Source organism: Protopterus annectens, chromosome 1.part1 (assembly GCF_019279795.1).
Source record: "Protopterus annectens isolate FY-2018-M chromosome 1.part1, PAN1.0, whole genome shotgun sequence".
Lineage (NCBI taxonomy): Eukaryota > Metazoa > Chordata > Ceratodontiformes > Protopteridae > Protopterus > Protopterus annectens.
The window spans coordinates 485314999-485340070 of record NC_056726.1 but is presented as its reverse complement, the minus strand read 5'-3'; the positions used below and the strand labels follow the sequence as shown (position 1 = coordinate 485340070).

The following is a 25072-nucleotide window of genomic DNA, read 5'->3' as shown; positions in this document are numbered from 1 at the left end:
TAGGCATGCTAGAAGCCTTTTCACAAATGTCAGATGTTGAAGAAAAGTGTCCTTGTCCTCTGCTTGAATGAGACAATCGTCCAGATAAAGAAGCATTCAAAGTTATCCTTGTCTGCAGAATGCAATAACTGGTGCCAGGCACTTTGTAAAGACTCTGGCCGCAGTAGATAAGCCAAAGGGCAGTGCAGAGAATTGGTAAAGCAAAAAATCTGCTTTGAAGCGGAGGTATCTTCTGCTTGAATCCCTTATTGGGATATGCAGGTATGCCTCTTTTAAGTCTAGAGTTACTAACCAAGCATTCCTGCCTAGCATAGGTAGTAGCTGTTGTAAAGTCAGCATTTTGAATTTTGGAATGTCCAGGAACGTGTTCAGAATTGATAAGTCCAGTATTGGACGCCAAGAATTGTCTTTTCTGGGTACCAGGAAAAGTCTTGAATAAAAACCTTGTCTTTTTTCCTTTTCTGGTACTGGTTGAATAGCTCCCATATCCATGAGGGACAGGACTTGTTTCTGGGCCTCTGCCCAGTGATTTTGTGGCAGATCCGGCCATCCATTTGGAATTGGCCAAGTGTGGAAATTAAATTTGCACCCCTGGGATACTATGTTTAATACCCACTTGTCCTGGGTAATTAACTGCCAATTTTGAGCATGAAGTGCTAGTTTTCCCCCCAAGGGGGCTGCCAAAAGATAAGTGCTTGGTGCTGGTAGAGGAAAGTCACTGAGACTGCTTACTGTAGGGGTTGTGCTTAGTTTCCTCCAGATTTGGAGGTGGGGGCACCCATTTCTTTGATCTGCAAGAACCCTGTGATTGGTATCTGGAGCCTTTTGAGTGCCTGGATTTGACCTGAGTGGCTCTGTTGGACAGAGAAAAGGACCAATTTTAGTAGGTCAGTGCCTACTGAAAGTACAGTTTTGTACCTACCATAAATGTAGATGTTCGAGTGCTTATACAGCTGCAGTCATAACAGATGGGTTATCCTGCCGTCAGGCGGGTCCTCGATCGGCCGAATTCCAAAGTCTAGGTCCGGCATCGGCGGTCGTCGCCTCTTCCCGGACGTCAGTGCGGCAGGGGTATAAGAGAGCCAGCCGACGCCATCTTCTTCAGTTTTTCTTGCCCCAGATGTTAGGTGCCCCCAGAAGGAAGGCAAAACCTAAACTTATGTAATCATGCAATATAGAATAATCAAAAAACAGTAGTTTGCAAGCAAATACACCATAAAAGAATACCCCAAAACGGTTGTATGAGAAGGTGGTTGCCATAAGGCCTGTCCTATGAAGGAATGGAGGGAGGGAAACCTGGACTGCAGCTGTAGAAGCACTCGAACATCTACATTTATGGTAGGTACAAAACTGTACTATGTTCATCGTGCATACAGCTGCAGTCATAACAGATGGGTAGAATCCCAAAGCTAAGGAGGGGTGGCAGGCACTAAGTGGAACTAGGAGGAGCAAGGATGCCCTGCAAGACAGCTGTGGCAAATCCCGCTCTAGATTTAGAGTAAAGTGGAAGGTGATAGTGTTTGGAGAAAGTGTGCACTGAACTCCAAGTGGCTGCTTCCAAAATGTCCTTGGTAGGAACCCCCCAGAGGAAAGCTGCAGAGGTAGCTGTGGCCCTTGTGGAGTGGGATCTGATGCTTGAAGGCACAGCTTTTCCATGAAATGAGTAACAAAAGCGTATGCAGTGGGCTATCCATTTTGAGATTGTCTGTTTGGAGATGGCCTTTCCTTAAGCACCTGTAGCATAGGACACAAAGAGTTGCTCGGATTTCCTAAATGGCTTTGTCCTGTCCAAATAATAACAAAGTTGTCTGTGAATGTCCAAGGAATGCAGTAGTCTTTCCCCTTTGTTTTGTGGGTTAGGGTAAAAGGTAGGTAAGTGGATAGTCTGATTCAAGGCTACACTGGATACTACCTTTGGCATAAAGGTAGGGTTGGTTCGTAAGGAAACTGTCCTGATGGAAAATGATGAAAGGTTGCACAGCCATGAGGGCCTGTAGTTCCGAAACCCTGCGTGCTGAGGTGATAGCCAGAAGGAAGGCTGCTTTCCATGACAGATATTGTAGTTCTGTTGAAGCAGCTGGCTCAAATGGAGGAAGGGTCAGTTTTTCCAATATGAAGTTGAGGTTCCAAGCAGGGACTGGTGGTTTCCTTGGGGGTTTTATATTCTTAGCCCCTCTGAGGAACTGTCTTAAGAGAGGATGAGAGAATAAAGGAGGATCCGTGTTGTATTGTGCAGAAATGGCTGAAGCATGGATTTTGATGGAGGAGAAGGAAAGTCCACTGTTTAACATCTCAGCTAGGTACTGTAATATTTGAGGTAAATTTATTACCCAAGGATTCTGGCCCTTTTTCTGATTCCAGGCACAAAACCGTTTCCATTTGGCGGAGTAGGCTTTTCTAGTAGAAGGTCTTCTGGCCTCCAAGATGACATCCTGCACCTCCTTGGAGAGGAGGGTCTGTTGGGAAATCAAGGGATTCTCCATGCGGCTAGATTTTAGGGTTTTGAGCTGGCTGTGAAGAGTTTTGAAGTTGTGCTGGGACAACAGAAGAGGCACCAGAGGTAGGATCCATGGTGGGGAATGCGTCAGGCTCTTCAGGAGTGGATACCAGTGTTGTCTTGGTCTGTCTGGAGCAATGAGAATCATTTTCGGCCTCTCTGCTCTGGCTTTTAATAGAACTTTGGGCAGCAGAGGGAGAGGCGGAAAGGCACAGACTGTCAATGTTGTCCAATTGAAAGAAAGTGCGTCCACTTTCCAGGCCTGTGGATGATAGGTCCTTCAGCAAAATTTTTCAGTTGGTAATTTCTGTGGGTAATTTCTGTGGGTAGCAAAGAGATCTATGTCTGGCTGTCCCCATGCCTGAGTTATCTTTGCGAAAACTTGAGGATGCAACTTCCATTCGTGTGGATCTGTCATGTTTCTGCTTAGGCTGTCTGCCAGTGTTTTTTCCTTCCCTGGCAGGAATTGTGCCTGAAGTTGGATTTGCAATTCCAGAGCTGTGTTCCAAAGGGTCATGGCTAGTCTGCACAGGGGGGGTATGAATGAGTTCCCCCCCTGTTTGTTTATGTACCACATCACTGTGGTGTTGTCTGTCCTTATCAATAGCTGGCCTGGATGCAGTAGGTCCTTGAAAGCCATAATAGCATTTTGCACTGCTAGCATTTCCTTTTGGTTGATGTGTAGGTGCTTCTCTTTTTGGGACCATTTTCCCTGAATGCACTGATCTGTCATGTGTGCCCCCCCCCCCCCCCGTAGTCCGAGGCGTCTGTTGTGATGATTTGATTTGCTTGAGGTATGCAGAAAGGGAGACCTATGTTTCTTTGGCATGCTTGAGCCCGCCCACAAAAATTCCTTTTGAAGACATGGAATGAGTGGTATAATTGTTTCCAAACTGTGGCTGTGTTGAGACCATAGGTTTTTTAGGTACCATTGAAGTTTCCTCATATGCAGCTTTGCACATGGGATCAGCAGGATGCAAGATGCCATGAATCCCAGAGCCTGCAGGACTTTCCTTGCAGTCAGCCTGGTGAAGGTTGCCATTTTGCTGAAATACTGAGATAGTTGCCCTTGTTTGTCTGGCGTGAGGTAGGCCATCTGGGTGTTTGTGTTCAAGCTGGCACCCAGGAAAATTATTGTTTGAGAGGGTATTAGTTTTGATTTCTTTTTGTTGACTGTGTATCCCAGAAAGTTCAACAGTTTTATTACAAACGCCAGGTGTTGCAGAAGTATGCCCTTGCTGTCCGCTTGGATCAGGCAGTCATCCAGATATGGGTATATTTGTATTCCTTGAAGTCTGCAGAAGGGAATTACTGATGCCAGGAATTTCGTAAACACTCTGGGCGCAGTAGATAAACCAAAGGGCAATGCAGAGAATTGATAATGGGTTGAACCTGCAAGAAATCTGAGGTTTATTCTGCAATCTTGTCTGATAGGGACATGCAGGTATGCCTCCTTGAGGTCCAATGATACCAGCCAAGAATCCTTGCCCAGCATGGGAAGAAGCTGCTGTAATGTGAGCATCTTGAATTTTGGTACCTGTAAATATGTGTTTAGGATGGATAGGTCTAAAATAGGTCTCCAATCTTTGTCTTTCCTTGGTACCAGGAATAGTCTGGAATAAAACCCTTGACCTTGTTCTTTTGCAGGTACCTCTTGAATAGCTTTCATGCCCATGAGAGCTGAAATTTGTTTTTGTGCCTCTGCCCTTTGATTTTGTGGCAGGTTTGGCATGCCTCTCATTTTTGTAAGGGTGTGAAAGTGGAATCTGTAGCCTCTGTCTATAATGTCCAGGATCCATTTGTCTTTTGTGACAATATGCCAATTTTTTGAGAATAATGCCAGTTTTCCGCCTAAAGGTGCTGCCATTAAAGCTTTGCTTGGCAGGTAAAGGGGGAAGTCATTGTGTCTGCTTTCTGAATGACTGTGATCTATCTTCTCCACCTCTTGGGGATAGTGCTTGCCATTGTCTGGCTCTGAATGATCCTTGAGATTGCCCTCTACCCCTCGGGCGCCTGTATCTGCCTCTTTGAGGTCTGTACGTGGCTGGAAAGGACCAATTTTTTGAAGGCCAGTTTCTGCTGAAACGTGGAAGTTGTACCTGCAGGAAATCTTTCACTGTGTGCATTGATCTCGCCTTTTCCTCCATTTTCTTTAGTACTTCCTCAGCTTTAACACCAAACAATACATCTTTTTGAAGAGGTGCATCTAGTAATTTAGCTTTGACATGATCTGGTAAGGCTTGCTCTTTGAGCCAAGCATGTCAGGTATGTTACCCACTTGCTCTGTACTACGCAACAGATCCTGCAACTCTTTTAAATCTGGTTGCTCAGGTTGTGTCATTTTGCTTTTCAACTGAGATAACAAAAACTGCTGATACTTTAACCATGAGGGCATTAAACTGTCAGTTTCATATGTTAAAGTGGCTGAGGTATACACCTTTTTCCCCCCACCTTTCCTAAAGCTCTGGAATCTCTCTCTGAAGGTAACGGGTTTTTAGCAGTAGAGGCCTTAATTCCCTTGGGACCCTGTGAAATAGTTTCTGGGTCAGCAGTATGGCTTTTGTATAGGAACTGGTGTGAATCAGGAGCCCAGTAATACCTGTCTGGTTTAACAGGAGCTGGAGGTAAAGAATCTGGGTTGAGGCTGGCTTCTGTGTACACATCATCTAATATATCTAAGACAGAAGGGATAGCCAGAGGCCTATGCTGGGGGAGCAAGAGAAAATCCCTGAGCCTTTTCTTGGAATCTGACTAATCTTGGCCTTCCCAGTGGAAGCGTTCCCTCAAAGTATGTAGGGTTTCCCCAAAAGAGTAGTACTCGGGGGGGGGGGGGGGCGGCGGCGAGGGAATAGACTCCTCTGCATCAGAGTCTTCAAATGGAGAATATGCATATTCCTGGTCCTCCAAATGTTCAGAGGTAATAGAGGCTTGATCTGAGGAAGGGTAGTCTTCCTCTAATCTGGACCTTTTGTCTGAGGGGGGTTGAGAACCCCTGATAAGAGAAATCAAATCCTCAGCCATTTTCAGCATCTGCTTTTTAGGCATGGGGCCTTGAGAGGGGGTCTGTGGTCCTTGTTTTTTTAGTTTTCATGGCTGCTTTAGATTTTGTGAAAGCCTTAATAGAGAAGGAGGAAGGCCTGAAGACACCTTGAGAAATGGCAGTCCTGTCTAAACTCAGTTTCCCCGCCAAGAGTGGCGTCGGAATGGGGGCCGAGGAGCCTGCGACCTCGGGCACAGTGTCATCGGTACTCAGGGGCTGCGTAGGCACCTCGCTGAGAACCGGTAGTCGGCCTTAGCATGGTGTCAGTAGAAGTCGCAGACCTCGTTTGTCGGTCCTTATCTTTGCGTCTTTTACTCAAAACTGGAGTCGGAGTATCCGACAACATAATATAATTAATTTTTTTACCAAAATAGTGATGGGCGAACTCCGCCCGACGCTTAATAGTTCGTTTGTTGAATCTAGCACAAAAACGGCAGGCCGAGACGTCGTGGTTTGGGCCTAAGCAAGGAATACAGAAGGAGTGGAAATCCTTATGCGGTATTTGCTTCCCACATGAAATGCAATTATTAACTTTGTCTGACATCGGTCTGAGGCAAGAAAAGTTTCCCCAATGGGGTACTTAGCTTTCAAGAAGACTTCGGCTGAAATATTTTCGTAAATCTCAGGAGCTGGCCGACCGGCACTTGCGAACTGCTTCTGCTTCGGGCACCGCGCGGCAAGAAAGACTGGAGAAGATGGCGTTGGCTGGCTCTTTTATACCCCTGCCGCACTGACGTCAGGGAAGAGGCGATGACGGCCGACGCCGGACCTAGCCTTTGGAATTCGGCCGACCGAGGTCCCGCCTGACGGCAGGATAACCCATCTGTTATGACTGCAGCTGTATGCATGATGAACATCCTGGGTGGCTGCACTTGCAAGAAATCCTTTACAGTTTGCATAGATTTAGCTTTGTCTTCCATTTTCTTTAAAACCTCTTCTGTCTTATTACCATTTAGCTTTAACATGATTAGGCAGATTTTGCTCCTTGAGCCAGGCATGCCTTCTAATCAGAGATCCAGTAACGGTGGCCCTACAAGAGGCCTCCAAGGAATCAAAACTACATTGCAAAGTATGCTTTCCAATCTGTTCTGCTGAATGCAATAATTCCTATAACTATTTTCTACACAATCAGAAATCAACATTTTCTGTTTCAGTAAGCCCATAACATGCTGGTGATATTTAAGCACATGAAACTGGCAGTTTAAAGCCCTGACTGCCAATGTTGCAGGCGTATAAACCTTCTATCCAGCGCCCTGGAATCTCTATCAGAAGGGGTAGGATTTTTGGCTGTAGAGGCCTTTACACCCTTGGGACCCTGAGAAATAGTCAGGATCAGCAGCAGGATTTTTGAAAAGAAATTTGTGGGAGTCAGGAACCCTGTAATATCTGTCTGGTTTACTAGGAACCGGAGGCAGGGAATCACTAGCCATGCTTGATTCCGAAAACACATCAACAATGTCCTACACAGGAGGTATTGCCAAAGGCCTATGCTGAGGAAGAAGGAGGAAATCCCTAAGCCTCTTTTTTGATTCAGAGAAGTCCAGACCCTCCCAGTGAAAATGCTCCCTTAACGTATGCAAAGACTCTCCAAAAGAGTAATCCTCAGGAGGAGATGCAGATGGGATGGATTCCTCTGCATCAGAATCCTCATAGGGTGGAATATAAAATTCCTGATAAGAGGAATCAGAAGAAATGGAAACCTGATCTGGAGATTCATAATCAGTGCCTTGCCTAGGCCTCTTAGCAGGGGGGGGGGTTGGGAACCCCTGATCAAGGTAATTAAATCCTCAGCCATTTTGATCATCTGTTTTTTAGGCATAGAGGCCTGAGCACGTGGCTCATGCATCGGTTTTTTAGACATGGAAATTGTTTTTGACCTTGTTTTTGTTGCTGGCGATGGTTTAATATAAAAATGTTGAGGCCAGAAAACACCCTCAGAAGCCGGTGCCTGCTCCGTGGCTCCGGACCCATCCAAGGGAGAGACATCCGTGGGTTCAATATTCAGAGAATCTCGGAGCATACCGGACTCCGCATGGGTCTCAGTAGAGGCCTGCGACTCAAAAGTAGCAGATATCAGGGGCTGCGAAAGCGCCTCACTGAGTACCGGCGACTGGCTTAGGAGAAGCTTAGTTGTCTATTTTGGTCCTCGACGGTCTGTCTCTGTCTTTTTCTTTGTGTTTTTTTTATAAACTCCAGTAGTTGGATTGCTAACCGAAGACATTTCAAGATAATTAAATCTTGAACCAAAATATTTAGAAGCAAAAATATACTGAAGCTTAATAGTGCATTGGTTAAATCTAGCACAAAACAGACAGCAAGGCACGTTGGGATCAGGGCCTAGGCAAAGAACACAGTACAAATGAAAATCCTTATGAGGTATTTGCTTCCCACAAGTAATTCAATTATTAACTTCTACTGACATCGGTAGGGAGCAAGAAAAGTTTCCCCAACGGGGTACTTGGCTTTAGTTGGAAGACTTCTGTTCTGAAACTGGAATTAGAAAATTTCAGGAGTCGGCCGACCGGCACTTGAGAACTGCTTCTGCTTCGGGCACCGCACGGCAAGAAAGACTGAATAAAATGGCATTGGCTGCATGTTTTATATCCCTGATGACCTGATGTCATGAAAGAGGAGACAACAACCGACGCAGGACCCAAGACCTTGCCCTCCGTCGGCCGGAATAACAATCTGCCAGCAGATTACCTAAATGTAATGACTGCAACAGTGAAACACGAAGAACATCGTTATTAATATGATAATTTGTGGGGACATCTCTCCCCAAAGGGGATGATCATGCATTTTTTGTACTCGGCTTGAGGCCCTGTTTTTGGCACCAGTCATTTGTTTGGGTGAGACCTTCTTGGAGGATGTCAATATCACTACTGGAATTAATGACTGCTCCCAACTTGCAGTCATCTGTAAACTTGGTCAGCCATAACCCACTGGTTTGGCCTGTACCTCAGAAAAGTATATCCCAAACAACAAAGGCCCCAAGACCGAACCCCAGGGGTATGCCACTCAATATGGGTCTAATGCTTGAGGTGGCTTCCCCTATTTTGACTAGGTGGGTTCGATCAGTCAGCCAGTTGGCTACCCATCTGGTAACATATGTATTGATGCCTATCTGAGAGAGTTTATATATTATGCCCGAGAGGTGAATAGTGTCGAAGGCTTTGACCAGATCAAGGTAGGCGGTGTGCACAGTCTTCCCCTCCTCCATGGCTTTGGCGACTATCTCAGAAAAGCCGATCAAATTTAACACACATTACCTCTCCTTGATGACACCAAACTGTGTGGGATTGAGTGTTTGGAGGTTGTCAACGTCCTTGTTAATGAGGTCCATGATAATCCATTCCATGGCCTTGCATATCAGGCTAGTTTGGCTGATGGGTCTATAATTTCCCAGATCAGTGGACACTCCACCTTTGTGTAAAGGAATGATCGTGTCTGTCCTCCACTCAGATGGGACAAAATCGGTACTTAGGCTTTGCTTGAAATAGGGCGTCTAATGGTGCAAGTTCCTGTCTGTGTTCATGTAGGATGCAAAGTACACACCAACTGCAGAGACTCAGATAAAAACAAAACAGTTGAAAAGTGCTCAAATACTTGATTTAGTCACAGAATACAAGACAAAGCTTTTGGGTAACACCCTTCATCAGTATGCTTAACTCATTTTAAAACACTTCAAATACTCAGTTCTATGAAACTGATGAGACAACCATCCAATAAAAAATGGTTTTCAATTAATTATAAAATCAGTACAGAATCAGTTACTCAACTAAAATACTATAATACGTAATACATTTAAAGACATAATGCATTTAGAAACCTACATAGCTCCTGTGGGAATATATCAACACTTATGTATATTTTTATTCATACATATTCAAATCTATTATTTATATTGTTTTTGCTTTGCTACCAATATAAGTTTTATGCTGACCAAATTATTAAGCCCCGGGTGCCTATCTGCTTCTAACATAGTTATCCATTTATACTTCACTATTTCTAGCTTATTATTAATATCCCCACCCCTCATAATTCTATGTAGTACCTGTAATACTTTAAATTTAAATACGTGTTGATTCCCCTGTCCTTATAGTGTTTGGCTAATGCATTAGTTATAACCATTTTTCTCATCTCTAATTTGTGTTCGATTATATGATCGTTTAGGTGCCTTGAACATTTACCTACATAGACGCTTTCACACTGCGTGCAGGTAGCCAAATAAACTATCAGTTCAGTATTACAGGTTGCATAGCATTCTATCTTCTAGATCTCTTCACTTACAAGACGCTTAAACTCTATATTATTACATATATCTTTACAGCAACTACAATTATAGCATGGTATTGTACCATTTCTATTTGATACATTTTTTTACTATTTAATCTAAAATCTTTATAACATAACTCCCTTTTCAAATTTAAGCAATTTCTATGGGCAAACTTTTGCTGATCTCCCAGAATGGGTATTCATTCTAGCACTGATGTTAAAATCCGCCAATTGTTTTGTATTATTTTCTCTGTGTCTTTTGTTATATTACTCTGGGTGGTGACATACCTAAGCTGATTTACGTTTTCATTATTTCTCATATCCATCTGTGAAATATCACTAAACCTGGCTGGTGCTATCATTTATCTCTGTTCCAATATCTCATACATAGTATTATACGTCAGGGTCTCATTATAGCCCCTATCCTTAAGTTCTTCTGCTAACATTTCCATCAGTTCTTTACATTTCATTATATCTGTATTTAATCTGCTTATTCTTAATAGTTGACTCTTCATTATCCCTCGAAATACATGCTTAGAATGCATACTCATAGCATGAGTACAGTATTAACTTGCACCTCCTTTCTATATACAGTGGTTTCAAGTTTTTCTCCTTCTTGATAGAACAGCACACTTAAATAACTTCTGTTGTTCAGAATAAGCCATTTTAAATTTTAGAAATGTTGTACTACTATTTAAATACTGAACAAATTCAGCGAGACTATTAACATCAGCTCCCCGGATTAAAAAACAGTCATCTATAAATTGCTGGTAAAAAAGAACATTATGCTTATATAAATTATTTACACCATAAACATATTCCCGTTCCCACTGATTTAAAACAATATTTGCATAGGTGTTAGCCACGGAGTCCCCATGGCTACACTGAGACTTGTAAATATGGGTGACCATTAAACAAAAAGATATTATTCATTAAGATCATCACTATCATACTACATATAGCTTCTATTCCTATTCCACTCATTCTAGTGTTTTTACATAGAAATTCATGCACAGCTTCTATCCCATATTCATTGGGAATTACTGTGAATAGTGAGTTTATGTCAAGGGTTACCAAAAAATATTCATTATTGATTTTTCCATACCTATACCATGCATACAGTTTTCTCAAAAAGTCACCAGTATCTTTAATTTAACTGGGACATAATGGTAAATACTGTTTAAGAACATCCTGTACATATATTGACAGAGGCTCTGTAACCCAGCCTCTACTTGATACAATTGGTCTCACTGGAGGTTCAATGAGGGGACTTATGCAACTTCGGTATTCCATATATTACAGGAGTAACAGGACATGACACAGACCGATAATTAAATAATTCTATTGAAATATTTCCTTGTAACTGTAAATCACAAACAAACATTAACTTTACTACTTTCCTAATTTCAGTAAAACTAATTTCCTTAAATGTTGCTGCGGTAGCGTTGCCGCCTCACAGTAAGACGCTGTCCAGTTCGATTCTCAGCTCGAGCGTCTTCTGCGTGAATGGACGTACCTTCATTGAAGGTTGTGCATCAGGCCTGGCAAGCCGGTACGTAAAAATCAACTGCCAATCATTAGTGTTCCCGAGTTCCGCTGTGGCGACCCCTAACCGGGAAAAGCCGAAAGACACAAACAGAATCACTCAACTGCAATATTATAATATGCAATACATTTAAAAATATAATGCATTTAGAAACAATACATAGCTCTGGGATGTTATCAGGTCCCATGGAGGTTGTATTTTTTGCCTTTGAGACAGCAGTGATGACCTGCTCCCTAGATATAGGGGGAAGGGGGCAGGTACTGGGAATGTCTTGATTTACTGATGGGGGGGGGGGGGCAGAGCGGTGAAATTTCACTGAATCTGTCAGTCAGTAAGTTTGCTATATCTACGGCATATTATATGTGGTGTCCTTGACCACCAGTTCTGAACAGATCTGGGTGCTAACTTTGAGATTATGGACATAAAAGTGAAGGAAGCCTTATGACTGTCTTCATAGATGTGGCCAATTTGGACTCTCTGCTTTGGAGGATTTCACTAGTGCTCTCATTTGCTTGCTTAGGCTAAGGAGATATTGCTTCCAATTGGGCACCTGCTCCTTCTTGGTCATGGACAGCACTTGTTTTCTTTTGTTATAGAGTTTATTTATTGTAGATGTCCACCAGACAGGTTTACTCTTCCTTGTGGAGGATGATTTAGTCCCATCAGGTATTCCTGATTCCATGCATCCATACAAATGTTCGTATAGTAGTTTGGTAGAGTTTTGGATACTGGTGCCAGTTCCTAGACAGGGTGAGGGGGCTGTGAGAAGCTGTTTATACCATCCCTCAGGAGGCTGTAATCAGCTTTGGAGAAGTTTTTCTGATTGACCCTAGCTCGAGAGGGATCGGGGGAGATGGTGACTTCAAACATGACCACTTTAGGGTCGGATCTTACAAGGGAGGATGATACTGCAGGGATTACTCATGTTGGTTATTACCAAGTCAAACATATCACTTCCTGTGGGGGTATCAACTAGCTGTTCCAAAGCATTTGCATTGACAAAAAAAACGGGGAATCTCTGGGCATTTGAGTCCTGGCAACAGTAGTTCTTCCAGTCTATGTTTGTGCAGTTAAAGTCACCCAGGATCAAGGTAAAGGGCTAAATCTTGATAGATTTGAAGAGGTCTAGATAGGCAGTTTGAGCATCTTTGGTCAGATATGGGGGCTGGCAGCTAGCTATCATTTGTATAGGGGGTCTTGTCAATAGTTAACTGCACCTGGAGTGTTTCCTGTGTGTCATACTGTTTGACCAGCCTGGAGGTGTGCATGTCTTTAACATATATTGAAACTCCACCTACTTTGGCTTTACTACTCACAGTATGGGGTTTGAATGTATGACAGGATGAGTAACCAGGTAAAGCTGGGGTGCTCTCCACAGCTTTGAACCAGGTTTCTGTGACTGCACAGATGTCAGCATTTTCTAGGGTTAGTAATGCTTGCAATGAGTGCAGTTGACCAAAGTTTACAGGCTTCTGTGGGACTGGAGGAATCTCTTAAATTCTCATACACCCTCCGTCTGCTGTGTTCCTGCCTAAAATTTTCTTTAGTCTCTCTCAGTAGACATATGGCTATCCGGGACCAAAGGCTGTAACTTCCCCTGATCTTACTTGCCAAACATTTCTTCCTAAAAAAGGAGGACGCCTTCTTTTCATAAGCAAAAACACTACAAGTAAAGGTCTACTGATGGAATCTGCCTTACACATCTGAAAACTCTCCAGGGAACATCATGGACCTTTGAAAATTTGGAAAGCTTTTGAGTAGTCAAATCAATTTGCAAAAGAAACAAATTAGCAATCACTAATGCAAAAGCCAGATAAAACTTCCCAAACTGAGTGACTACTGCTCTCTGGAAGTCCCTTTTCAGAGAATTCTTTTTTAACACCTTTATTGAATTATCACTTGTGACATAACAAATTTACACTTGCATAAAAGTAATCAAACTGCATTAAGTTCACGTTTACAAACATACTTTGGAAATATTGCTACATATCACCTATGCTCACCTACGCAACACTGCATAAATTACTAAATTCCTGCCCTGTTTTTAAAAAAGAAAAAAAAAAAAACAAGAAACATTTTTATTAAACCATCACTTATGACACAGGCAAGCATATATTTACATAAATGAAAAACTACACCGACACAATCCTCGTCCAAGCATTTTACATCACAAACCATACTGACAAAATCCCAGCTGCAAACATTATGCATCACTTACATGAGCTTATGTAATGGGTAGATTATAAGTCCTACCTTCTTTTAAACCTTACTCCTCCGCTATATGCATTGTTCCCACAATTCCCATTTTCCTATGCAGTTTACTCATACCCTTTTCTAAAGATCTCAATTTCAGTTGTTTTATCTCTGTTACTATATGCACTATTTTTAGTATAGCTGGTTTAGATGTTGATTTCCATTTTCTAGTAATTTCTTTTTTTGGCAGCCACCATAATGAGACACAGCAAGGCCTAACCATGTCTAAGCAATTCTGATTCTGTATCATAGCTCAGAAAAATCATCTCCCTCATCACACCAATCTGCTCACCCAGCATCTCAGTCTCCACTTTCAAAACCACTGCCTTATACCTCATCTTTTTTGGGCATGGGCTTCCAAGCAAACAGAGCAACACCCACCCTAAAGCAGTGTGCCTACAAATCTGAAAGACGGACTTTAACATTTCTTAGAAATAGTGACAAGGTATCCAATTCAGTTTGTGTAGGTTCTCACTCCAGCGTGGTTACACCTATCACACCATAGAAATGTATGTGATAAAAACTCTCCTGAAAAGAGAAGCACACAACGCTAGTAAACCCAAATGTTAAAATTTACTGACAGAATGACCCTCCATGAATGGGAGGGAGAGACACTGCAGAAGGGGCAAATGCATTTCAACTCTAGCAGCTAAAAGGAGTAGTAGTCTCACTTAGTGCTAAAGGCTTGTGCTCTTTAAATCACACAAACACACCTGCCACCACCTCGAGCAGGAGCAGCCTTACTCAGAGCTACACATCTAAAGAAATGTATTTTATTGAACAATAGCACAGGTACACACAAAAAATAAAAAAAAGAGGAACCATAGTGATATTTTCAATATTTTCATGTGGTATACATACGTAGCTTTCCTTTTAACAATCAACAGAAGAAAGAAACTGTTGCAAAAAAAAAAAAAAAAAAAAAAAAAAAAAAAAAAAAAAAAAAGAGTAAAATCCCATGATTGGAGAAACTCTCTGGTCAGCTTCAGTAAGAAGCGGAGATCCCTCATAAAATCCTCCAAAGTTATTTATGAAAACAAAATTGCGACTGACTCTAAAGACATCCACAAAGCATTCTATAGCTATGCCAAGAATCTCAATGGCAACACTCAGATCTACTCTGAGTTACAGCATAATGGCACTAAATATACAGAACCAACGGATATTGCCAACATCCTGGCAGAAAGGTTCAGTGCTAACTTTACCCCTCTGTCATCCCCTAAAGGGCCCATCTCTATACCAGAAGAATGCAAAGTTCCTGTAATCACGGCAGCACAGGTAAAAAACACACTATCCAAAGCCAAGAACACAGCATCCATGAGACCTGACGACACCCCAGGCTGTGTTCTACATGAACTACAGAACGAACTGGCACCCCACCTAAGTACCATGTTCAATCATAGCCTCACCTCAGGCTATGTGCCCACTGAATGGCGCACAGCGACAGTTATCCCACTCCACAAAGGGGGAGCCACCACAGACCCCGGAAACTACCGCCCCATTAGCCTAACGAGCCTGGTCTGCAAGGCTATGGAGCATATCATCATGGAACTTAAACAATGACATTGGTAATCTCCAAACTCAGGACCCCACCCAGTTCGGGTTTGTAAAAGGCAGGTCATGTCTCCTAAACCTGATAGCGACTTCTTTGAAGCAGTCACCAAAGCCGTAGATGAGGGTAAGGTGGTTCACACAGCCTATCTAGATCTCGCCAAGGCTTTTGACACCATTCCACACTCTGGAATTATAGATAAACTCACTAAACTAGGTATAAATCCCTATGTCACAAGATGGGTTGCCAACTGGCTCACTGACAGAACCCACACTGTGAAAGTAGCAGACTCCAAATCCAGCTTCAGACCAGTGACAAGTGGAGTACCACAGGGTTCAGTCCTGGGTCCTCTCCTGTTTGGTATCTACTTCTCTGAAGTACAGGCCAACACAGAAGGTCTTTGGCTAACTAAGTTCGCAGATGACTGCAAACTAGGAGCCATAATCAAAACTCCCAAAAGATGTGGACATCCTACAAAAGGGCCTTGCTGAGACAGATGCCTGGTGTCAAAGCCATGGCCTCAAGTTCAGTGCCAAAAAGTGCATTGTCATTCCTTTTGGTAAAAACTCAGTACCCATGAACTACCACATAAGTGGTAGTCTACTTAACACCGAAAGTGTGATAAGAGACCTTGGGACACAGGTGGACAGTAGTCTCTCCTTTGGTAATCACATCGCCACAGTAGTCAGGAAATACTTCTGTGTGGCACACCTCATCACAAAAGGTTTCTCATCCAGGAAAAAAGAGGTAATTTTTCCCCTCTACTCGTCACTCATTAGACCCATTATAGAGTACAATGCCCCTTTTGGTATGTACCTCACAAGACATCTACAACAACTGGAAAGGCCACAGAAATACCTCACAAAGAGGATTACTGGCCTCAAAGAGATGCCCTATGCAGACCATCTCAAAAAACTGCAGCTTTACTCCGTTGCATATCGCCTACTCAGAGGCGATCTGTGCCTAACACACAAAGCTATGTCAAACCCAGAGCTTTTAGACATGCTCCACTTAAAGAAATCCCAATCCCTATGAGCTACATGCTCTAGGGACCTAAACCTCGTCACCACAATAAACAGAAAATGCTGGAGGGATAGATTCCTGTCCCAGAGACTTCCCATACTCTGAAACAAACTACCTATCTTTATCAAACAAAGCTCCTCATTAGCACTCTTCAAGGAAAAATCTTGATGATTGGATGGGAGATAGGAAATTCACCCCGGGGATCACTTCTGTGGCTCTGCTCGACAGTGGCACAGGAAAATAATTTTCTTGGGTGGCGAAAGCCAGGGTACCTTTGGCTAGGCTTATATAGGCCCTAGGGCCAATAGCCTAGTACCTACCTATGAACCTATTAATTCTAATATTACATTGTTTGCTCAATTCCTGAATTTCTTCAACCTCACTCCTCTTCCTAAACATAATTTGCATGCATTGTTGTCACAACTACTACTACTAAGCAATTTGCTCCTTACCTTTCCTAAAGGCACACCTTTTTTTTTGTCTCCTTTACAACATTCAGTACTCAACATAAGGCAAGTGACAAAAATAAATGCAAAATAGGAAGGATGCAATAATTTTGCTGGAAGTATTCACTTAAGACTCCAAACTCCAGGTGCAGTTTATCAACCACAAGCACAGTCATGGACATGTGGGAAAAGACTATTCATACAGTAAAACTATAAAACAAAATAAAATTTAACTGCAAATTCATTTAAAGGAGTACCGCACCCACAGACTCAAAGTGTAGGAAACATCATGCCATGATGTTTTAAACATGTTTTTTAACAGCACTCTGGGATTATTTACAAGATTTTAAATATTTTTTTATATGTAATTCCAGACGCTGACCACCTGGAGGCTGGCATATTGACGAGGTTTGGATAAATCAGGTTGCCATCCAGTATCCCAAAAATCATTGTTTGGCTCAAAAATGTTACATCTTGCAGGCCTCCATTTGCCTAAAGTTCCTGTCATTTCATAGATGTTGCATGCGTACAAAGTACTGAGTAAAACAGAACAGTGTAAGTAACATTAGCTGCTGCTGGATGACTACTTAAAACAGAAACAGTGCAAATGCCACAGAACACACTCAAAGTGCTGTTTACTGCTGCCTTTTTTTCTAATTTAGTTTAAATGGCACTAATTTGTGATGCAATGAATTCCAGTCCATTTACTTCTCCCCTCCCCCATAACACTTAGCTTCCCTAGCTGTCAAAGTCCTGAGGGTAATTTGACCTGGTAATTCCATTGATTGGCAGATCTCAGCAGGGTGCTTGACTCGTGTAATTTAATCTTTGCTCTAGCATTTCCTTTGTTAGAGGGGACATTTTTTGCTGCACTATATCCATGGCCTTACTTGACTGCAATCACATCCAGTAAGGTCTTGCACCAAGGAGCTAAAGAATAAAACATTTATACTATTAACCAGTTTAGATCTTTATTAATTTAAAGTGTTAAGGTATCACTTCATGCTTCCACCTTGTTAAAAATTGAGATTTACATGTGCAAAGTGTAGTTGGTATGCAGTGTTTGCCTTCATATGTTTTTACTCCACTGGTTGGTTTGCAAAAAAAAAAAAACATTTTGCAGTGTCCTGGATTTGTCTTTGTACATACAAAACACATTGCTATATTTTCCCCTTCCTTTTTCTTGTGTCCAGAAGTCACTTATAACAAATTATTTTTTTATTGATTTTTTTTTTTAAATAAAGGACATCAAGTTCAACTTACCTTGAATCAGATAATGGATGCCACTGCAAAGAATCACTGTTGAAATATTTGTGCATGAAAAAAAATCCCTTACTAAATCTATTTGCCAGCCTCCTGTTCAATTGGTGCTATGGCTTTAATATACTGGTGTGTTTGCTCATGCCTTCCAAATATCTCCACCATTACATAACAGTTTTGCAGTGTAGTAACCACCCGACATGCCCATACACCTTTTGCCATCAATATGCAGCTACTCCTGTTCACGTGAGTATGTGAATTCATTTTCAGACTTAAGGTGTGGAAGCTGCACTGAATAACTCCAGGTGCTTGTTCAGGTTTCACATAGTGCTTGCTTAGAGATACTCATGTTAAACCACTATGAATATGTTGCACTGCCACCTCTGATACCACGGTAATGTTTTAATCTTTCTATTCCCGCAATGCACACGAGCAGTATCTGGTGAAATACAACAGAGAAGTATGCAAGCGATACACCACCTAAGCATCATTTTCCGTGCAGAATGTACAAGTATGTATACCAAATGTCTGTGTTTCCAAACATCGGTGTTACTACACTACTACTGAATAAAATGAACAGCACTCAGGCTGGGGGAAGGACAAGGGAGCCATGACATCACAGAATGGGTGGGTCTTATTATTTTACTTAGAATCAGATGACGGCTGTGGTGATGTCACTTTGGGGGAGGGAACTGATTTTTTTTTTTTTTTTTTTAAAATACCTACACTGCTTGGCCTCGATGTTGTCAGTAATTGGGCAACTCCAGCAAGCTTTATTCAAACGTCAGAGAATAATTTTGTAAGTGAAACCATCACACTATGAGAAGGTAGGCTTCTGTTACAGAAGTAAGGGGAATTATAAAAATTGTAAATGCTTTATTGTTGTTGCTTTACAGAGGACAATGTAAATAGGGAGGAAAAGGGCCGTGAAGTTGAGGACTACATTAGAGAAACCTGTTGTACTACTTTAAAGACTTCTGAATACAGTGTGGCTGAAAATTACACCACAAATGTCAGAAAAATTTGTAAAGTGAGCAAAGGTTTCAACGCAACAAATAGTAGTGATGATGCTTACCAGCACTGGTTGAAAGAGTGGCTTACGTTCCCCTTACGCGAGTACAAAGATGATGCAAGATGGAAATGGCTCTTCCTGGCCAGTAAATGGGTTCAAATGTCAAGAATTTCAAGACTAGTCTGTAGGAGATGCTGGGTGAGTAAATTGGAGTGACTATGGAAATTATTTTTTGAGCTACGACACAAAGTAGGAATTGCCTTCATATAGTAACACCTTGCTGAGTCTAATTATGATGGCTGCCAAAAAAGCAATAACTAGAAAATGGAAATTCAAGTCTAAACCAACTTTACTAGCAGTAAAGATAGTTAGAGAGATGAAACAACTGGAATCTTTAGAAAAGGACAGGTGTAAATTACAGAGGAAAAAATGGGAAATGCGGAACCACTGTATGCAGAGGAGGAATGATGTTTAAAAGAAGGCAGGATATGAATGAGCTATGTTAATGGTTGACTGACAATGACTGGATATATTAAAGTGATGTACAATGTTTGCAACTAAAGTCGTGTTGGCACAGTTTGTAAAGTATAATGTTTGCAACTGAAATTGTCCTGTTATGATTTATTTTCATTTATATAAACGTAAGATTATTAAATCATTATGTGCAACACAGACAAAGATATTTCTTGTAAAAGAAAAAAAAAAGAATAAATAGTGAAAAACCTGAACGAGAAGTCTACATGTTATGAAAGTTATTACAGGAGTCCTCCACAAAAGAAAACTATACATGGCTTACACTATCCTGTACAACAAAGAGGCATCATCACTAAGTATCTGCCAAGAATGCAGTCAAAGCTTCCAATCACTACATCTCACCAAAAAGTACAGTTTTGTACCTACCATAAATGTAGATGTCCGATAGGCATGCATCTGCAGTCCTTACAAATGGGTTGTCCTGTCGTCAGGCAGCCCTTCGGTCGGCCGGATTCCAAAGTCTGGGTCTGGCCTCGGCTGGTGTCGCACTTCACCCGACGTCATAGCTGCAGTTCTTCGGGTATAAAAGCATCAGCCGACGCCATTTTCCTCAGTGTTTCTTGCCGCGTGGCGCCCGAAGCAGAAGCTGTTCGCAAGTGCCGGTCGGTCAGAACCAGAGATTACTACTACAAGTACCGAAGACTTCTAAAAAGCTAAGTACCCCGTTGGGGACTCTTTCTTGCCTTAGCCGATGTCAGAAAAAGTGAATAACTGTTTAACTTGTGGGAAACAAATACCTCATAAAGATTTCCACTCTTACTGCTTACCTTGCTTAGGCCCAGACCACGACGTAGCAGCTTGTCTAGCCTGTGCTTCTTTCAACCGACGGACGCTTAGACGTCGGTCGGAATTTGCTGAAGAGTTTTTCGGCTCCGCTTTTGCTTACATTATGCCGTCGGATACTCCGACTACGCAAATTTCTAAAAAGCGCAAGGAAAAGGACCTAAACCGCGGTTAAGCCAACCGCGAGTGTCTCGGTTTCGGCTGAAACAGAGTCCACGGTTCTTCCTTCGGCCGAAAGCTTGCCACTTACCAAGGCCTCATCCAGCTTAGCTGAATCTGCTACTGAAATCCCACCTGCTCTTGCAGGTTCACAGGATTTATCTGATACTATCCCTTTGGATATTTCTACCCTACCTATTATCAGTGAAGTACAAAGACTAAAATGTTGCTGTCTATGAAGATACTGCACATACGGAAAAGAATGCCTCCAACAAAGCAAATCACTGTCCAAAAAGCGGTGCTCTCTAATTCAAAGGCAGTGAAAAGTTTCACAACATTCTAAATAACTTCCTTTTTTTTTTTTTTTTTTTTTTGCTTAACTGACACAGCATGGGCTGAATAATGCCAATTTAAGACTATGAACAGTACTGGACAGGAAAACTATAGATGTTCTTATACGTCTTACAAGAAGAGAAATCCCTCCAAAGAATATGAGAGATTAGTCTTTAATTTCCTTGCCTTGGATCCAAATGAAAAGTTTTATAAACGTACAGCAGGCTCCTGATAAGAAAACCAAAATGGGACCATACTGTATGGGAAAAAGGAAGTCTCAGGCATGAGTTAAACTGCATAAGAAAGTGGACTTCACCCCTTAAGCATTTTCTGTAAAAGTTTGCCTGCACATCTCGGTAAGCATATTAGATTTTTATGAACTACTTATTTCATTTCTGTAATCTGCATAAGCTAAAACTCCTCTCAGGGCTCTTGCTGATAATAGACAATGCTCAGGTCAAACCTTCGTAGTAAGCAAATGCAAATAAAAAAATTGAATTGAAACATACTGCTGTAAAAAAAAAAAAAAAAATTTTTTTTGCAAAAGGTAGGATATACAACATGAAAACAAAAAATGATCATTTCCTTTTGGGAAAAAAAGAAACATACAAGCAAAGAACAAAACATATAAAGGTGACTATGGTTTAAAAACATATAATGAAAAACCAACAGTGTTGTATTCTGCTCCTTATTATTATCATCACATCTTACATTATCACATCCTTATTCAACTCCAAAAGACAACTTCCTCCAAGTAAACAGCATGCAATTGTACTCTACATTACATATGTAAAAAACAGCAAAGTAGAAATGTTATTCAGTTAAATCTAATTTTAAGGCACTTTCAAAAGTTTACCTGAAAGCCTAGTTTCTGGAGGCAGCGGGCTAATCGTCTAGCACCAAGCTTTGCTTCTTCCTCACTGAAAGGAAAAAAAAAGTTTAAAATTTCCCCTATATACAATACCTAAATGTCAGTAATTACGAGGCTGAACAGCAATGTCTTAGCTGCAGACAAAACAACACTTATTGGCCCACAGATGAAGGAAACCTGGGTGACTATGGTGTAACTGGATATCTTGTTCAGTGTGGTGCTGATGCTACAGGATCTGCTGTGCTGTGGCAGACTAATACCTTCTAATACGTTCGTACCATTCTTCAGTTTCACTACAAGACAACTCTCCCCAAGTGGGTCTACAATTGGGTTTACCCCTCTCCCCCCTCATAGCTCTCAACCTTCCATGTCCAAAATGAGGAACATTAGCCTTCATAATGTGGAACAAATGGGCAAAATGTGGAACACATACTAATGGATTACTAACAACTTCAACTTGGAAGGTCATAGGATGGTTAAAATATGCTGGTTTTACTTAGAAATTAATCATATTAATTCATTAAAAGATCTTCTTTATATTTACAATGGATTTCACTTTGTCACACATTCAGTGCTAGGATTGAGTCTTTCAATGTGGAACTTTGAGGGAACTTCGAGGAATATGAACTTTTTAAGATCCCAAATGAGGTACGTTCCTCGTAATGAGGTACACTTGAGAGGTATGCCCCAAGTGGGTCTACAATTGGGTTTACCCTCTCGGCATTTTCTTTATAAATCTCTATGCTTGGATAGGCATTGACCCTACAAAGGCACATGCCTGGACATCACTTTTACAACTAGGTCAGAACACCTAGCCCCTGAACCCACCAGTTCAACTCTAATCAATAACTCAGCACAGATCTGATATCTACACCATCTTTATTGAGTACAGAAACACATACTTACCCAACTTGCAGAGAACTTCAATAGCAGCCACATGGACAGGCCAATCATGCATGGGGAAGGCTGCTATAGGTGTATTTATGACCCATTTAAACAGGGTCTCCTCACAGACCAAGTGATAGAAATAGCACATACCGTTACCATATTAGCAGTGACCCTTCTCTGGCGAGTCTACAACTGGGTAAATCCCAAGCAGTAATGCCTCCCCCAGGACTGGAAGGAGCCAGGAGAAAGCCAAAGTTAGTTCAGAAGGCCATGTCCTTAAACACTACAGCAATACATGGAGATCAGATTTCTAGAGATAGGGTCCAAGCAACATGGCTTGGTGAAGGTGTTTATCAGTATCCAACTATTACAGCACACATCTGCAATGAAGATATTTTAGAAGACAACACAAACACACTAAAAAACTTGGAAGGGAAAAGACTACCATGTCCAAATAGAGATTTTCTTCATCTGCCACAGTATGCTCATCAAGTGGAAGGTAGTCTTCTCAACTTTAATCCTATCTTGTACCCCTACTGGTAGATCTGGAGGGTTTTGAAGGTCTGCAGCAATAAGTAGGCTCTGGAGTGAATCCAAATGTCACCTTAAACATACAAACTGCCAAGAGGATCTTCTCTGTAGTTAAGGGAGATGAAAGCCTTAAATTACACCCTTGTCAGTGACCAAAAAACACCAAAGCTAAACTATGGTATTTCTTCAGGGAAGTTTGCAAGCATGCACTTAATGAAAAAGAACTGTAGGGAGGAACATAGGAATCTCTCCCAACGATGTATGCCAGAACACATCCACAGCTAGCTCTCTACTGATCTGCTTCTCATAGCACAGGAGTAGATAACTTGTTTATTCATGGATTTATGCTTGCCGATTAGGCCACAGGCCAAGTAGGACTAACCCATATTTAAACAAGACCAAAGGATTCTCCCAAACTGCAAGCAGACTCATTTCACGACTGCTCTATTTTCACAGAAATTCTCAGATGGAAAAGAGGAATGCAGAAGCATCACAAGTAGGCTGATAGGACCTTTGATTCAATATATTAGAGGAGAAGTACAGAAACAGAGAGAAGAGCTGTGGTGATTCTGGTGAACTCCAGGCATTCAAAACTGTGATTTTTTTTTTCCATCAAAAGGGAAGAAAAAAATAATTTATTTCAACAACGGATTGCATACATCTGTTGCACTTAAAATCCCTTAGCGACAGGCACATTTATTTCTACATTTTGTGCAATTTCACTCAGTTTAACACAAGTTGTTTGCCTATGATTTTGGTCTGGTCTGGTGTCATAAGCTTTGTAGTTGGATACACAGCTGTGGGAGGGAGTACTTTGTTTTACTGCAGGATTTGTGCACCAAAGAGCTTTCATAAATAATTATTTTGCAATTCCTGCCCATTTACCTCTTTACCGCTAAGAATAACTTGAACACACTGCCTAGTCTGGTGCCATAGTTTTGTAGTCTGATTCACAACAGTGCAGGTGTTCTTGATTTACTACAGGACATTTGCTCCATAAAGGCTTTATAAACATTACTTTTAGCTAGGAGGAGGCAAAAAAAAAAAAAAATTCAGGAAATGTAAAATTAATTTCACATGCAGAAATCTGCTTAGTCTGGTGCCATAGTCCTGCAAATTTGGAGTACTGTGATTGCTTGCTAATTTATCTCTCCTTTCGGATCTTATTTTTTTTTAATTTCTCCACATCTTTTGGGTTTCTAATACCATGACGGTAATGACCGCATTCCCAAGTCAAGTTAATGAAATTAGCATTGTTTAAATCTTTGATGTCCGCAAAAAGTGCTCTTCGCAGCACCAGCAATGTGCCCAGTAATGACTCCTCCTGCAATTCGTATGGGGTTACATGTATTGGTAACATATCTAAATAGGACTGTAGATTATTTTTTATAAGACACGTTGCTCCTACTACTATTGGAACAGTCTGGGCATCTTTCTTCCACATTGCTCTTGTTTCTGCTGGCAGATCCTGATATTTTATGACTTTGTGTCTCTCTGTACGTGTCGAAAGATTTTACTCTTCTAACATATTCTGGAAGAATCACACCAAGTTCTTGTAAGCAAGTAAAACAGCTTTATTTTACATGCATGGAGACCTGCTACATGATAGTAGTATGCCAGCAGTCTGGCTACTTGTACTTTGAGTTCTACTTTTATAGACCCTTCTGCACGTACATACACGTAGCACACAGAACATTCATCAGAAGTGATAGTTTGATTACTTGTTTTTACCAGCCAGTACCACAGTTATTCTTGCACCATTAACTTTCTTATCAGAAGTTTAAGATTAACTTCTGCATTCCTCAGTGATCAACATTTTCCAGAACATTTCAGTTTGCACGCAGTGAACATTTTTCTGCTTAACCCTTTATATACAGAATACAAAATATGTTGAACATCAGTATTTTTCCACATTTCCCCCCTTACAACATTTTGTATACTGTTTATTTTACTCAATCCCAGATACGTTTTATACCTTCTCATAATCAGAAAAATATGCTTTTGTAGCATTGGCAGAGATAACCTTCGATATTATCATTTTGATACATGGTATGCAACAGCAGCCAAGC

The 25072-nt window shown here is 41.4% G+C and overlaps 1 protein-coding gene across 1 annotated transcript in view; it reads right to left on the bottom strand.

Annotated features, from left to right (window-relative positions):
• TBPL1 (TATA-box binding protein like 1) overlaps nt 1-25072 on the bottom strand; it is a 412204-nt gene that overhangs the window by 301906 nt on the left and 85226 nt on the right. The window contains exon 2 of the mRNA XM_044087107.1: nt 21570-21633. Within this exon, the coding sequence (XP_043943042.1) occupies nt 21570-21633 (64 nt within the window). The remainder of the gene's footprint in view (nt 1-21569; nt 21634-25072) is intronic.